General features: G+C 39.2%; 1 protein-coding gene across 2 annotated transcripts in view; it reads right to left on the reverse strand.

Annotated features, from left to right (window-relative positions):
* hck (HCK proto-oncogene, Src family tyrosine kinase) overlaps positions 1-15,359 on the reverse strand; it is a 28,279-nt gene extending 12,920 nt beyond the window's left edge. Inside the window, exons 1-2 of one of the 2 annotated variants that reach the window (XM_078254262.1) lie at positions 15,162-15,359; positions 2,863-3,002 (exon numbers count right to left, since the gene is read on the reverse strand). In XM_078254262.1, the coding sequence (XP_078110388.1) occupies positions 2,863-2,994 (132 nt within the window). In that variant the 5' untranslated portion in view covers positions 2,995-3,002; positions 15,162-15,359. Of the gene's footprint in view, positions 1-2,862; positions 3,003-15,143 lie in introns of both variants that reach the window. The other variant, XM_078254261.1, reaches the window with a different exon arrangement.
* Positions 15,360-17,308: the final 1,949 nt, after the last annotated feature.

The following is a 17,308-nucleotide window of genomic DNA, read 5'->3' on the forward strand; positions in this document are numbered from 1 at the left end:
TCCACGACGTTCCACTTCTGGGATTGCTCCATTGCCGCTGGAAATTCCACCGGATTTCAATCTTTTTGGTCGGCTGTCCGTCATCTTCCGCTTTCTTTGTGTTGGAATTTTAAACTCTGGTCGTTTTATGAGGACTATGGTTAACTGCTCCTCAGATCTCTGCAGGGTAAATCCAGACAGCTAGCTAGACTATCTGTCCAATCTGAGTTTTCTGTTGCACGAGTAAAACAACCTTTGAACGGACACACGTTCCACCAAAACAAATTCCTTTCCGAGGCTATTTTGCAGCAGCACCGTGTCTCCATCCAACATGTTCTCACACTCATCTCGTAAAATATGGACGCTTGGTCAGGTGCCTTTGTCGTTCTTATTTGAAGTTCCTTCCCGAGACTATTTTGCAGAGGCCCCAGCGCTTAGCGTGCCTGCCTGGAGCAGATGACCATATACTGTATACTATAACCGTCCCAGTATATTGTGACAGAGAGAAAAAAATCTATATTTCAATAACATAATTGATCAAATTTCCATTTTATCACTCAAGTTGAGACCCAAATTAATCTAGAATAAAGCCACTGCACAGAAAACAAACACTTGAAAGGAAGGGAGGAAGGAAGGACTTTGTCTTATCAACTTGAAAAATCAGCATGTTGTCGACAGTTATCTTTACTTCGGTTTTGGTGTTTGTGGTGGGTTTCTAAGATGGTTTTTAACATTGTGCAACATTAGCACAAGGGTATAATGAGCTGACCTGTTTAAGGACCAGACAGCAAGACAGACTATCTTTAAATTTAGACATCTGAGAGATACAGTATATAATACGATACAGTGGCATATGTGCGAGTTGAGGGACGCCTTATGTGTTGTTTAATACTGAAGTTTATACGTCTCCTGCCTGAGTGCTCTGGTTCTCCTTCTGTCACTTCCTCTTTCTTCACTGAGGGTGAAATAGTTGTTACAGTCAGCTGACAGGAAGCAGTAGCCAGAGGAGCCACACTTTCACACCACAGCACTGCTACGTACACATGACTCAGATCAAAGTCTGGCCAGTATGCAAACAAGCGTACATGTTCAGCGTGTATGTCAGAGCACATCTATTTTCTCTGAAAACTCTCTCCTATCACTACTAGTAACCAATGGCTTTGCTCTATTGTTCCATGTCATACTTTCACTGCTTCTGCAATTGACACCATTGATCTTCCCCATTCTGCTGCAGGTGTGTGCACGCCCATTGTTACTGGCAAAAAAGTTCACAAACACTATATGGTCAGATATAATGTGGCTAGTAAAGATCTGAATTCATATTCAGTGGTGGGAAGTAACTAAGTATATTTACTCAAGTACTGTATCTAAGTACAATATTTCCATATGATGCTATTTTACTCCACTGCATTTATCAGTTAGCTATAGTTACGGATCAACCTTTTCAACTTGTGGTCCCCCGAAAAAAATAGTGGGGGCCCTTGGGGGCACATTTGAGAAAGAAAAAGGTAAAGTTATCCAGTAGTTCCCCCCAAAAAAGAAAAGATTAAAGAAACATCCACAGTCGCAGAAATTTCCTGCCCCATTAGTCATCTCACAACCTCTCAGATTTATCCTGTGACCCTTTGGAGGGTCCACTGTTTTTGGTCATTTTGTCCTTTTAGAGCTGACCCATCTTTCCTTTATCACTATTACAATGTTGTAATTCTATGGGTATGTGTATTGATTTGATGTGTATATATGTGTATTAAAGGTGCACTAGGTAAGCCTTATAAAACTAACTTTCTCTCATATTTGCTGAAACTGACCCTATGTTCAAGTAGAACTACAGCGGAAAGGGGGGAGGAACTGAGAAGTTGTCGATGTTCAAATTTTTTGGCTAAATCCTGGATCTTCGCAATCCTACCTACGACACCTTTCATTTCTATGTCCTTTATTTCCACTGTCAAAGCACTTTGTAAGCTATCGTTTTCAAAAGTGCTATACAAATAAAAACGTTATTAACAGTAGCTATAGTGTAGGGGCCATCCTTAAAGGATCTGAATACTTCCACCATCGGCCATTGTTAGTTGTAGAAGTTGTATTAGAATAGGGCATTTTTGAGAAAGCTAACTGTAAATGATTACTTCTGTATGTGACGTGTTATATACATGGTTGCCGTCAGGCGAAAACCTTGTATGTCCAAAACTCTTTTCAGGAAATAAAAAAAATAACAAATTTATTTAACTTCGACAAAGTCAGATTAAAATCGCCTCGTCGCGGTTTAAACATTGATAAAACCCACAGACAGATGTAAAAGCTGACCAATAGCATTGGTTTATGAAAAGCAATTAACATGACGAATGACACAGATTCAAGGTTTCTGCCCGACAGCGACGATATGTTATATATGCCGCGTTGTTGCTTGCCATGTAGTCTCGCACAGCGCTGCGGAGGAGGATCTGGCTAGTCCACGCAACATTCTGAGATGGGAGAAAAACGTGCTCTGGTAAATTGGCATTTCTTGAAATCATGTTGGACGGCGCTAAGTGCTGGACGGAGCAACGGTGCCTCAATAAAATAGCCTCGGGAAGGAACTTGTTTTGGTGGAACGTGTACGTTCAAAAGTTGTTTTAGTCTTGCAACAGAAAACTCAGATTGGACAGATAGTCTAGCTAGCTGTCTGGATTTACCCTGCAGAGATCTGAGGAGCAGTTAACCATAGTCCTCAGAAATCCACCGGAGTTTAGAATAATGCCAACACAAAGGAAACGGAAGGTGACAGACTTCTGGCTGAAATGAGGGACATCTGGCAGAATTTCTATTATAAAGTTTTAATTATATAGACTACTTGCCACGTGATGAACAGCAACTTGTTACTTTTCTCACAACATTACTGCTTACAGCTTTGCTCATGGAGTTTCCTGCGGTGGGGTCTTTGACATAGTGGGCTGTCTGCGCACGGTTCTGCAGGTCGTCATTACCCATCCCTTTGCTGAGAGGCTCCTGTTCCTTCTTTGAGCCCACGCAGCCCATGGTGCCTTCTGCAGGAGGACAACAGAGAAGAAACAGCAAGACATTAAAGCTGTGGACACCAGCAGAAAAACGCCATTGAGATGTTACATGTAATAGTCAGGCCTATTAGGGCTGCACGATATGAGGAAAATAGCCAACTGCCGTTATTTTGACTGACATTGCGATTGGGATATGATTCACGATATTGGAGGGAATGATCATTTCTTGTATCATTATTTTCATTTTCATTGAAAAGTATAACATTTTAAAAAAATCAAATGATTACAGTTTTTGCAAGGATCTATACCAAAGAAAATATATATTTTTTAATCTGTAGAATACAATTTGTAGAGTGGAATGTCTCTGCAGCACCACAATACTTAATTTAGAATGGTTTGACACATATTTTGTCTTCGCGATTGATTGTGCAGCCCTATAGGCCTAGTTCCCCCCCACTTAAGAGTGACGTGACATGTATTCTGCATTATTCAGAGAACAGTGGTACGTATTGGCAGTCACACCTATTTAGTACTGAACACACTGCGTATGCAGCATCAGAATAGGGGATTTAATGTAAAACAAATAGCTTTTATGAAATGGATTAAAGATTTATGAATCATTTTAATTTTCAAGCTTTAGTCACACAAACACTGTTGTTTTTCTAGCACACATCCTGAACTTCAACGCTCAAGGCTGTGTTGGTAAAATGCACATAACCACATCCACAATATGAGCATAAACAGGTTAATAAAAGAACAACTAAAGCTTTAAATGACCTTTGAATACTACAAGGGAAAGTTTGCTGGTCCCAAAATATGTGACAAAAACTAAGAGTGAATATAAAAGTCCCCTTCTTACTGTAGATGTTAATTAATTAATTATGGCAAATATTTTCGTACATTTTTAACTCCACCTTTAGATATTATTCATGTGCAGTGATAACTAAAATGTAGGTTAACACTGAATGAGTATTGTGTATACTTGTGTTTATGTTATATGTGTATCGTTGGTCTTTTGCAGAACCAAACCTATATAGGGTTGGTGGTACAGTATGTACAACTTGTGCTTAATATGAATGGTTTATTTCGAACAACATAAAAAAAAATAAAAAATAAAAATACTTAAAATAAAACATACTTTATTTCACTTTAAGAAAAAGAAAAAAATAAGCAAAATAAATGAATACTCTTAAATAAATACTGTACTTTTGTCCGAAAAGGAGTAGCAAAAAGCAAAATGCTTTTCTGGTCCTACACCCTTTTTGAATTGTCCATACCCTTATCAACGTGTTTTTAGTCTATGGTTTTTAAAATAAACAACCATACAACCCTTTAACTGAAAACCTTGTGAAAATTCAAAAAACATTTGCAGATCAATTAATTGATCAAGTTACTATTCCATGGGGGTGGTAGTAGCTCAGTCTGTGCCGAGTTGGGTTGGGAACCGGATGCTTACAAAGGGTGGATTGGTAGCTGGAGTGGTGCCAGTTCCCCCAACTGCTCGGGGCGCTCCTCCAAGGAGCAGCCCCCTCACTTTGACATCTCTCCATTAGTCTGTATAGCATGTATAGGTCCTGAGCATGTGTGTAATTCAGGCCTGTGTTTAATGTGTGTGCGACTGTAACTAACAGAGTGAAAATTGTGAATTTCACAAAATGAGATGAAAAAGACAAAAAAAAGAAGATCGTTTTCTTAATGAAATAATTGGTTCATGTTCATGGTTCATGTCCTTATACTGTCCATCCATATCAAGCACAATTAGCTTCTAAATAGAACAAACTGAAACAAGTATATACCAAATATATTTCTAAAATTGCATGTGGCTCCAGCCAGGCCCCTCCATTTGAAAGTGTCACTGTGCGTAGGGACGAGGTTGGGGTGGATGGACGGATGGGTCAAACAAACACAGGAGTTTCACACAGGACACTGCTGTTCATGTCCTGCGTGAAAGCTGTGTGAAAGTGAAACAGTACCTTTAAAACACAGATGCTCTGTAATGCAAGTTGACTGAGGTATTTGGAAATTTGAACAGGTTTCCTGTAGTTGTGTAGCTCAGTCCATGGCTATACTGTAACTACAGAGAGCATCAACGGCTTACTTTTGTTACGCAACCAAAGCATTCTCATGAACAGATCCGTATGATATCGTACGACATTACGTGTCGACCCGTCACATGACAGTTAAGTGTAACGGCATTTATAGTTACATTTAGCTGAGAAAAGGTGACTGTGAGCCGGGTACAGGGCACCGTAAGGTGCCGGTTAATTCAGTGACCTTTGCAGTTGGGTTTAGCCGACAAAAGGAGATTGTCCTGCCGCAACGGCAGTTAAGTTTAGGCGTTAAAAGATTAGAAAAAAGTTTGTGGTGTGGGTTCAAAAACTGATCCCCTTAACCCATATGTTGTCTTCCTGTCGACCATGAACTTGTTGTCCTTTCAGGTCTAAATTTGAAAATGTTTTTTTAAAACTTTTTTGTCGCTTCTTTCCCTGACGTTTTTGTCGCTTTATTCAACTTCAAAAGAACCAGGAAATGAGTAGGGGGAAATGCAACGCTACCAAGCCACGGTCGAGCGACGTACGTCGCCGCGACGTGTAGTTACGTTTTTGAGAGGTGCACGCCAGGCTACGGCGTAGGGTCCGGCGTAGGGTCCGGCGTAGGTTCGTTTCTCCACGTACCTTCGTACGCAGAAGTATAAATCAAGCTTTATAGCTGACACAGTCAGTCAGCTTACTGGATGACCATGGACGTATGGTTTTAAGGATGCTGTATGCCCCTGCAATCCACATTATTTCTTTTTTTAAAGATGATTTTTTGGGCATTTTTAGGCCTCTATTGACAGGACAGCTGAAGAAATGAAAGTGGAGAGAGAGGGGGAATGACATGCAGCAAAGTTCCGCAGGTCAGAGTCGAGGAGTAAACCTCTATATATGGGTGCCTGCTCTACCAACTGAGCTATCCGAGTGCCCTGCAATCCACATTATTGCAGTTTATTCTGACTTAATACTTTTTACAGATGTTGGCCTCCTGCAATACTGTTTTAATTTTGTATGTATATATCAATTGAGATCTTCCAAGAATTAACACTGCAAGGTCTTTCTATCTACCTTGGCAATACAAATATTTCCACACAAGCCCCCTTATTCAACTGTAACATCTAGGGAATACTTTGTTTGCTCTACATATCACATTATATCTGATTATGTGCATGTAAATGTGAATGCAGTTATCCGGAACAAGGCTTAACAGGAGCGAGGACAAAGAGGGAGTCTGTGATGGCAGATAGAAGCTGTGTTTTATAGCACATGTTGGCTCACATTCACAGATGGAGAGGACAGATGAAAGAGTTATTCTGTGTAACCCAGCTTTCTTCAGCTCAGGGTAGAAGATTATCGCTCTGTGAGTGAAGGAACTAATGTGTAACATGAGCACTAAACAGCAGTGGTGGAGGAAGTATTCTGATCCTTCTTTAGAAACTGGAAACCAGTGGTGGAATGTAACTAAGTACATTTACTCAAGTACTGTACTTTAGGAGTCTCTTCTTTTCGTGCCACTTTCTACTTCTACTCCGCTACATTTCAGAGAGAAATATTGTACTTTTTACTCCACTACATTCATCTGACATTAAGATTTTTGCACACAAAACCCATGTAGTTTATAAAATACGATGTTTTATTATAAATTAAACTACACTACAATATAACGGCCTACAAGTCCAGCTGAAATGACTAGCTGATGAAACAACTGTTTGGATCAGTTCCAGTTTCTAAAATGTGAGGATTTTTCTGCATCGAGAACTTTTACTTTTAACACTTTAAGTACATTTTCCTGATGATACTTACATACTTTTATTTAAGTAACATTTTCAATGCAGGACTTTTATTTGTAACATAGTATATTTTACAGTGTGGTATTAGTACTTTTACTTAAGTAAAGGATCTGAATACTTCTCTCACCACTGGTGGAAATGATCCAAACAGTTCTGTGATTAATAGTCTAATCATGTCAGCTAGACTTGTAGGCTGTTATAATGTTGGGTAGTTTAATTTATAATAAAACATCATATTTTATAAACTACATGTGTTTTGTGTGCAAAAATCTTAATTTGTAAAGTAACTCAGGCTGCCAAATGTAGTGGAGTACAATATTTCTCTCTGAGATGTAGAAGTAGAAGTAGAATGAGGAAAGAAAAGAAAAGACTCAAGTAAAAGTACAAGTAGCTCAAATTTGTACTTAAGTACTGTACATTAAATGCACTTAGTAACATCCCACCACTGCTAAACAGCAGAGCGCTGTGACCATGCAAACAGATCTCCTGTGATTGTAGAAGTCACATGTCATGACGCTGATATCCCCAAGCGACAGGAAACACCAACACTGACAAAACTTTAAATGTTTCTGCAAGCAATCTCTTGATCTGTTCTTCAACAAATATATACAGTCTTACATAATCAAGACCATACTGCCCTGCTGCCACTCACCACTGTACTGTGGTATGCAATGGAAAATGTTTCATTTGAATATTCAGACACAGGAAGTTCCGTTCTACTTGAGGTCAGAATTAGTGATGTTACCGTATTTGCTTCCTTTTTTTTCCTGTGTTCCAAACCTGGTTCCTCTTTAGATGTCTAATCGCTCAGCCTAACAAGTATTGAACATTCAGCTTCATGTGTTTTTTTGCTGATACAAAGTGGAGGTCAGCAGTAGGCTGATGGTAACACATTGTCCTAGTTTGGCTCTGTAAAAACGTAGCTGTCATTAAATCATCTCAGTCCGTGAGTAAAGCAACAACAATTCATGTCAAAGGAATTTCCCATGTTGCCTAATCCACGGGCCCCCACTGAAACATGATATGACACATAAAACATTGTTTCCCTACCATTTTGAATCAAAAACATTAACACGTCTCTGCTGATTGGGTATCACCTGTGACACAGCCAATCAATGAGAGACACACCCACCAAACAAGAGAAACGTAAACCGTAGCAACACGGTGCAAACCGTTTTGAGATTGAACGTGCCCAAAGGCATGGCGAGACCCACACTGCATTACACGATAAAACATGGAAAATGCTAACGATAAGCACTCCTCAAATTGATCTGAAAGCTGTGGTCTTGAAATTAAATCCTGAGTCCTCTTTATCTTTGAGCGAGATAAGGCCGAGTAAAAATGTGGTCGATTTCGAGATTAGACCTTTTTGATTTTTCTTTTGTTGCTTATATGACAGCAAAGAAGGGTTTTGGGTGATTAAAGAAGTCCACATTGCCACTTTTTCAGAAAATCTGCTTTGAAATGTAGGAAATATTGGATAGGATAGAACAACACAATGTTGTTACCCTGTGCCCCCCCTCTAGTCTAACCCTGCCCCTGCATTTAACTCTCAGGAGGAAGGTGAATAAGCGTAGCAACTTTTCCCCCTTCCTTTGTTTGAGATAGAAAAGATGAATCTATGAGAAATCACTCGTGCTTTGACTACGCCGACAGTTTCACTTCTATGCTTCTGTTTTTCCTCCTCACTGTGACTCATTTACTGTCCAGACCACATGGGTCCCTAAAAATAGATCTTTCATATCAGTGGAACCCGGGAATGTCGAAAGAAAGATGATGTCTAAAGGTGGAAATCCCAAATCTATATTATCAACAACTCAGTTGTTCCTTATTAAAAGAAAGTCTGAAAAATTCGGAATTCTATCAACACTATCCAAACTAGCCAACACGACATGTTAAAGGACAATTCCAGCGCAAAATGAACCTAGGGGTTAATAACATATGTTTACTGTGTTGAGCGTTCTCTGGGACATGTTTTCATAGTAATCGAATGTGTATCTATCTTTAGCTAGCTTTAGCGCAAACCGGTGATTAGCTTGCAACGCTTGTATTCGGGGCACTTGGAAAGTAAAAACAAATCACTATTTTAAACCACTAACAAGGTTCAAAATAATAACACTTCAACGGTAGCATAATGAGGGTCTGGTGATTTGTTTTTACTTTCCAAGTGCCCCGAATACAAGCGTTGCAAGCTAATCACCGGTTCGCGCTAAAGCTAGCTGAAGCTAGATACACATTTGATTACTATGAAAACATGTCCCAGAGAACGCTCGACACGGTAAACATATGTTATTAACCCCTAGTTTCATTTTGTCCTTGGAATTGTCCTTTAAAAGACTCTGGGAGGTCAATAGGAATGCAGTTGTGAGCAGGAATGTGTATTTAAAAAAAATGCTACAGCATGTTACTTTAGCTTTAGCACAAAGGCTGGTTACAGGGGGAAACTTCTAGCCGAGCTGTGTGCAAATTTAACAAAATCCATTCACCAGTGCCTCTACAATTCACATATCTTGTTTGTTTAATCTGTACAAAAAAGAAATCCAGTTTGATGGGGGATTATATGATGGACTATATCAGCCAGTAGCAGTAACTTTGCTGAGAATCTCTGATTGTTGCATGGCAACCTAACGGTGACAACAAGAGATGACATGTTAATGCTCATCAAGAAAGTGAATAAGCTTATGTCTCATTACAAGACAATGTGACATTGAATTTGCCTTCATTTCCCAAGATTCTCTTAAAAGACACCATTGTGTTTATCTGTCTGAACGTAATATAACAGGAGCAAGTAGAGAAAGAGTGATAAGCTGTGTTCAAAATGGAAATAGTGCACTTTAAATTGTTCTCGCCATTTTGTAGTGGTGTTAGAATTCTCCGTGCCTAACCATCTGAGGACAAAAGACACACCGTCGAGTCTAAGTGATGTTTGACAACACTCAAAAAGCGATATCACAAAATGTAATTTTAGACATTTATTTACAATTCTTTCATATATTACGCTTTTGTAAACCCAAGACTTTTGTAAACTCATTTAAAGCACCAAAACAACTGAGTGTAGGTTTGTTTTCACAAGAGATTTGAAAAATATTTCCACTTTAGGGCCAAATTATCTCTTTATACATTGCTTTGGAACAATTTTGGGTGTCACTATACAGAAAGCTGAGTTTGTTCTGAACATTCTGATATGAAACACATGGGGATCAGGTTATATGCAAAAAACCTTAAGAGGAGAATTCAAAAAGATATCTAAAAATGCTTTCAGATGGTTAATATCATTCACTATGTAGTCCACTATAAAATACATACATGAAAGTGTATATACGTTGTACCCTACATTTTATTCACTTATATCACAGTCTCGCATTGCCAGACACTTCTTCACAGCGCTGTGGAGGAGGGTCTGGCTAGGCCACACAGCATTCTGGGGTGGGAAAAAAACGTGCTCTGGTTTATTGGCATTTCTTTAAACCAATCACAATGGTCTAGGGCGGCGCTGCTGCAAAATAGTCTCGGGAAGGGACTTGTTTTGGTGGAACGTGTGTACGTTCAAAGGTTGTTTAAGTCGTGCAACAGAAAACTCAGATTGGACAGATAGTCTAGCTAGCTGTCTGGATTTACCCTGCAGAGATCTGAGGAGCAGTTAACCATAGTCCTCAGAAATCCACCGGAGTTTAAAATGCCAACACAAAGAAAGCGAAAGGTAACGGGACATTTTCGGGCATCCGAAAAGAGTGACAGCCAGCGGAATTACCGGCAAGAGCAATCTCGGAAGTGGAACGTCGTGGAAATAGACTAACCACAATGCAACACGGTCGTGTTTTCCCCGGAGGAGAAGAAGAAGCAGAAGCACCCGCGAAAACTGAAAAAGGAAAAATGGAGCGGGCTTTCGTTTCTAAACAGTGGAAATCTAACATGCGACATGTTACTATTCTCCTGAGTGCTCGGCTCGTTTCAGGAACGTTATACAGAAGTATTTTTGTTTCGGTTTATTTACATAAAATAAAATTTACACAAAAAACGCGCATGTAGTGTCCGAAATCTTGTTTAGTCGTTCCCTATATAGTTCACTATTTAATAAACACCATATAGGGAATAGTGAGTGAGTGAGTGAATGAGGGACCGGTTCCGAACACAGCTACAGAGTCAGCAAACGTACTCTGCAATGTCAGTTATTTAGGTCTGCTAATATTAGCCAACATAAGACAACTTTTCATTTGAAAGAGGAAGGATATGTTATTTCTACTTTCAAAAGTACTTATATGTAAAATAAGCACTGTACTAATCAAGAGCACTGGTAAAACTGTCTACAAGAGGACAGCAGTTGTAGTCAGCCACACTGTAACCACCAATAACGACTTTTTAAAAGAGCATACCGCTCAGCCCAGGTCTCTATTTCTGATCAAAGTGATAGTTAACCCTCGGAGTTCTAAGGGCATTTTTTTTTATATATCTTCTTAAATTTACCTTTGCATATAACTGATCCCCATGTGTTTCTTATCAAAATGTTCAGAACAAACTCAGCTTTCCGTATAGTGACGCCCACATTTTTTATAATAATAATAATTTGAAGCTGAAACGTTGATGTTGGCTTTTTGAAAGTCCTCAAATCTCTTTTATAAAACAAACCTTAACTTATGATGTGTTGTACGAATTGTTTCAGTGCTTGAAATGAGTTTACCAAAGTCTTTAGGTTATATATGACTAAAATAGTAAATAAATGGCTGAAATGAAATTTTGTAACATCTGTTTTTGAGTAGGAGTTTAGTCAAACATGGTTTGGACGAGCCGGTGCGTCTTTCATCTTCAGAGGTTTAACCTATATAACTAATTTATTTTGATCATATTGCATTTTGAGGAGGTATAACAGGAGGAAGAGTTTTTTTTTCTGCACTGTAGTGGAAAGCTCCATTCATGTATTGATCACAAGCTCAGATTGCAACCAATCACATTATAAGAAGTACGCAGACATTCAATTTCAATTGAAGAACAGAATTTAAACGATATCACTATAATTACTGTAGGAGTTTCGCCCAAAAAAGTACAACTTACAACACTAATAATATAAAACGTTGCTGTCCCTTCTACCATACTGTAACTCTAAGGTTAGTGTTTGTATAAAGGCCCAGTTCATAATTATCAAATGATATCATAACATGCAAATACGTTCCCCTGCAAACATCACCCGCTCTCAAGAACAAGTGCGCATTGGTACTTTGTTGATTTGGGCATAACAAACATGCCCTTCAACATTACACACTTGCATGTGTGATTTTTTTAAAATAAAAATTGCACACTATGTATCTGCACCCTGTAGCTGTCCAAGCAGTAAGCAGGTACTCAGCCAGGTCAGAGCTTTACTGGCAACTGAATGCCATGATTACACAAATATTTCTGAAGGATTCCAGCTGTTATCCTACCACCAAACTATTTTAGTTTAACACATACGAGCCAAAACTCTCTCAACAGACATAATACAGGAATAATTCATGTGTGTTCTGTTATGAGGAGTGTTTTTTTTTACACAGATGTAAATGTTGTGGGCTGTGAAAGACTGCCAGGCTGTGTGTTTGGGACTGCCTCAGGCCATAACAACATCACCTGGCTGCCTGGCACGCAACCAACAATAGGCAGTTATAATGAACAGTGGGGAACGAAAATCATCTCACAGCCCCAACATTCTGCTATCAACTGCGTGATACGATTGCATTAGACATGGATAGTCCCGTTGGACTGAATCTGAGCTGCTGCACCATTTGTGCATCTACAGTAAATTATTTTATATGTCATCATAACAACTGCTATAATTATTATGAATCATATTTCTCCATATTTCTATCTGTATCAGTGTCTCTGTGTCCCAACCGGCAGCGGCAGATAGCCGCCCACCAAGAGTCAGGGTCTGTCCGAGGTTTATTACATTACATATTAATCTGAGCCTGTCAGTGGCAAAACGAGCACTTTTGTGAAGGTAAATACAAGCTGGACAATTGCCCTATTAACTTACATTGTAGCTTGTTTCCCTGCTGCCGACTGCAGCGATCCCGCTTAATACTGGACCAATGTCAAAGATTGTTGTTCCCATCAGTCACTTAAGCACAAAAACATAGGAAAATATGGTCCAGGTTGAAAAAAATTGTAGTTACCCTTTAATTGGTTTTCTGTGGGTGTTTTTGATGGGAATGTGGATCTTTCAGATCAATTTGAGAAGTGCCTATGGTTAACATGTTCCACATTTTATCGTGTGGGTCTCGCCCTGCCTTGGTCTTGGTCTTGACTCGGTCTCAACCCCTTTCTAAGTCTTGGTCTTGGCTTGGTCTCGATACACTCTGGTCTTGACTCCTGCTGATGACTTGGTTTCGGTTTAGGTGGTCATGACTACAACGATAAAAGCTGAGACTGATATGTTGTACAATCTATACACTTTTAAAATTCTTTGTTTACTTTTTAATTATATAATTATAGCTATTGCATTTATTATCTGCAAGATTACAGTATATTTACTACTCTACAGTATATATACAGTAGTTTAGCGTGCTAACGTATATATACAAGTCCTCCAAACTATAAGACCACATAGGTTGTTTATTCCAACCCTCTAATACGACCCATAGGAGAGTCTCATAAATTAGCTCCGTAGAAAAAGAAAATACGACCCACAGGACCGTTATCCGTCCTCATTTCTGAATTTAAATTACATTACTTCAGTTCTGTGCGTACGCACATCCATTTGCAACTGTTTTGATTATTGATTTGTCATCAATTATCAAGCAAAAATGGCAAAAGCTTCTCAAAGTGTGAGATTTGCTATTTTCTTTTAATGCCATTGTAAATGTAATATCTTTGAGTGTTGGACTCTTTGTTGGATAAAAAACTAGACATTTAAAAATGTCAGAAATTGTCAGTTTTCACTCTTTTCTGACATTTTGTAGACCAAACAATTCATTGAGAAACTAATCAACAGATGCATCCATAATGAAAAAGATCATTAGTTTCAGCCCTAGGCAAGATACATTACCTTAGAGTATGTTCATACATATTGTTACTGTACATAATGGACCGTACGCTATTATTATTAGAGTATTGCTTTTCACAAAGGAAGTTGGTTGTGTCTCTTACAGCAACACCAAAGCATTTTTCCTCTTCGGTCCCCCTACAGGTTGGAAGCGGAATTGTCCATTACCGCTGTCATATGTCTCATTGGAACTACAGATCCGCTATTCGATCTGGCAAACTTGCATAGTGCGGTCATAAAGCAAATGCAGAAGTGCCGTTTACCCTGTTATGAGTTGATGAACCACTGAAACGATTTTGGAAACATTATTTTAAGGTACAAAAGAATCTTTGATGGGTTTTTTTAAATGTAAATTCTGCTTTTTCATCAACGCAAGACACACTCAAGCAACCAACCATGAATATTGTGTTATTTAAACATTTGGGGTTGCAGTAACCTTTTACTTTACTTTTCGGTTTACAACATTTTGGGGGAAAAAAGCCGAGTGATGTTGCTGCTGCAGTAAGGTGGGGAATTTAACAATGGCCACCAGTATGATGTAATACTGGCATTTTTGCAATATGTTTAATGCACAAAGAGTGTCTCTGTAAGATTCCTCTGGGATTAAAGCAATAATCTTAAAGGCATTTCATTTTTTTTTTTTTTTTATAAGGATGACGCACATTATTTAACATTTCTGTAAATGTGCCAGTGTTAGCCAGCTGTTTACAAACAGAAGGCACCAATACAGCATCAAGCCATCAATGCAGTACTAATAGCACACACAAGCCTCCATACACTATATTTACAGTATATCTGTTGTATCATTTTTGGGTGCTGTTTAAAATGTTTTAGACCATTGAACATCTAAAATGAAAGTTAATGTACAAATACTGGAAGTAACAAAAAACTGAACAGAAACTTGTTTCTGGTTGAGTCTAGATAGACAGTCTAAAAATAACTCTTTTTCACACACACACAAACACACACACACACACACACACACAAACACACACACACACAGAATGTATATAAGAAAGTGTAGTAAAGCTGTGTTTATCAATTTGTTTATATCACTTTTGACCACTTTTACATTCCTCTACATATAGCTACTGTAATATTCTGTAGGCGATGGTCGTTTCAACTCAAACTGAAGTTCCTCTTTTTGGAACTGAGCATCCTTATTGTAAAACTACACGTCTTCATTTGTGAATCATCAAAGCATAACTTTCTTATTTTATCAAAAATCTGTTCGACCCCCTCCCCCCCCCCCCCCCCCGCCTTATAATCATCTTTCGGACAGTTTGGCTACTCCCTTTCCACACAAGCAAACACAGATCAAGAGGACACTTACCGCGCTTCAACCACTCACTTCGACTATCGTTTTTGCGGTTGTCTATGTGTTCTTCTATAGATTCAGATGACCGACTAAAGAATAATCCTCATTTCTTTTCCGTATGTTCCATTCCTTAACAGTACTTTTTTGTCTCTTCGGGTTAGGCTGCTGAAGATGCGGACGGGGCGACGGAGCGCAGCGCACTGGGCTTGGACAAGGAAGTTTGTGTGCTGTGCGCATCTGACTGAGTTGGTGAAAAAGAGGAACAAGCTCTCACAGATCGTACGCTCGGTTTCACTGGCTGAAAAAGCCGGCAGTCGTTTTTTTTTTCAGTTGCTTCTTCAGTGGTACTTTGATGGAATGGAGAGAAGAGAAGCTGCCTTGTGCGTCAAAGCGCAGAATACAATATTAGCCTAGTGTTAGATATTAGATGTAGATCTTTTCTTCAGTCCATTAACACAGTAAACATATTAATGAAGTGAACAACGTCCACAGCAGTGTATTTTTCATTTTATTTTATTGTAGAGCTAGCAAAAGCTGGTAATGGTCATCTGGTTAACACAAGTTTTTAGCTGTGACTGTCCTTCCTTTGCCGTACCTGAAGTTAATGCATTTTGGCTTCCTTCATGCACAACTCGTATTCTTTCAGATGTTTCATACGCAAATGTTTTAACAGCGGTGATGATGTGTATTGTTTAGGGTCCTTGCCACCACGAGACAAATCGGCATTGCAAATTGAACATGTAGCTCGACTTGAATAGCCTTCTTCTGATTGAAAGTACTGCCAGAAAACACTTTTTCTGCTCACGAGTTTCATTTTTACTTTCTCACAGCCCACCATTGCACAATCATTAATCAACGGCGCCGTCATTATGTCGACCAGCGTAGCACGCGTAGTGCAAGCATAACGTTGAGTTCAGTGGAAAAAAATCCTAAGGTTAGTCAGAAACCGAACGCCGTCAAAAAGCCCAGTATTCGGCCGAATCCTGGATTCGGTGCATCCCTTTGTACTCCTATGTCTTTTATTCAGTGCATTTAATTTTATTGTGAAGCACTTTGCGATTTCTATCTGTAAAAGGGCCATATAAATAAACTTTTACTTACTTACTTACTTACATGTTTGATGGAGGAGGAGAGGATGGACAGAGGGAAGAATGGATAAATGGATGGAGGCGTTAGACAGATGTGAGGGACACATTTGCATGGTGCGCAGGACAGCTCTAACGTATTCAAATGAGTTTGACAGCTAACATGCTCAGGGCATCCTCTGGGCGGAGGCAGGCAGCAGAGAGGAGGCGTGGGTGGTTCAGCCCCAGGGCTGAACCGCAACAGCAGCTCAGCAATAACACGTCAGAAAAAGCTCCCAGCTCTTAGGCTGTAATCCTTAATCAAGAGTCAGGATTAGAAACCGAGTTCCCCTCTACATCCCAGGCTGCAGTGACAGAGACAGGGAGGGAGGGAGGGAGGGAGGATAAGAATGAAATGAATGAGATCAGAAAAAAAGTACAATGAGTTTAAAATTGCTGAAGGATAAAAGAAGATAAAAAAAAATCCCAGCATGAGGGATAAAGAGAAAGAATTGGTGTTTAGCAGCTGCTCACAGCTGCAGATGGCGTGGGTGAAGGCACACCGAGCCCTCCGACATACAGTACAGGCCACCTTTTGTATTCAAAATTCAGGGGGAAATGAGTTCCTCATTTACTAGGTTGAAGATCTACAGATAGTTTAATTATCACACAGGAAATTGCAGTGTACATGGCTGACAGACTGCATACAAAGTGCATAGGCATAATTTACAGGGGGGATTTCTGAGCTGTTGTTACTTTTTTGGACGTTTTTGATGCTCTTTCCTACCTTTTTTTGGCTTTTTTCAACACTTTTGTTACTTTTTCTGAGGTTTTTGTCACTTTTTTCAAAGGGTTTTTTGGACAGTTGTTTTTGTCGCCTTTCTGGAGTTTTTTTCCCCGAAGTTTTTGTTGCTTCTTTCAGAGTTTTTGTCGCCTTTTTTGAGGGTTTTTTTCCAATGTTTTTTCTGACAATTTTTTTCTTTTGTCTTTGTTTTTCTACAATTTCTTTTTATGTTTTTGTTGCTTTTCTCAATACATGCAGACATGTCCCAGGACCTCGTTAAGTAGTTGGACCTCAACCCCCCCCCCAATGTTGAACCCAGAGTTATGCCCTTG

The sequence above is a fragment of the Sander vitreus genome, chromosome 7 (genome assembly GCF_031162955.1).
Source record: "Sander vitreus isolate 19-12246 chromosome 7, sanVit1, whole genome shotgun sequence".
Lineage (NCBI taxonomy): Eukaryota > Metazoa > Chordata > Actinopteri > Perciformes > Percidae > Sander > Sander vitreus.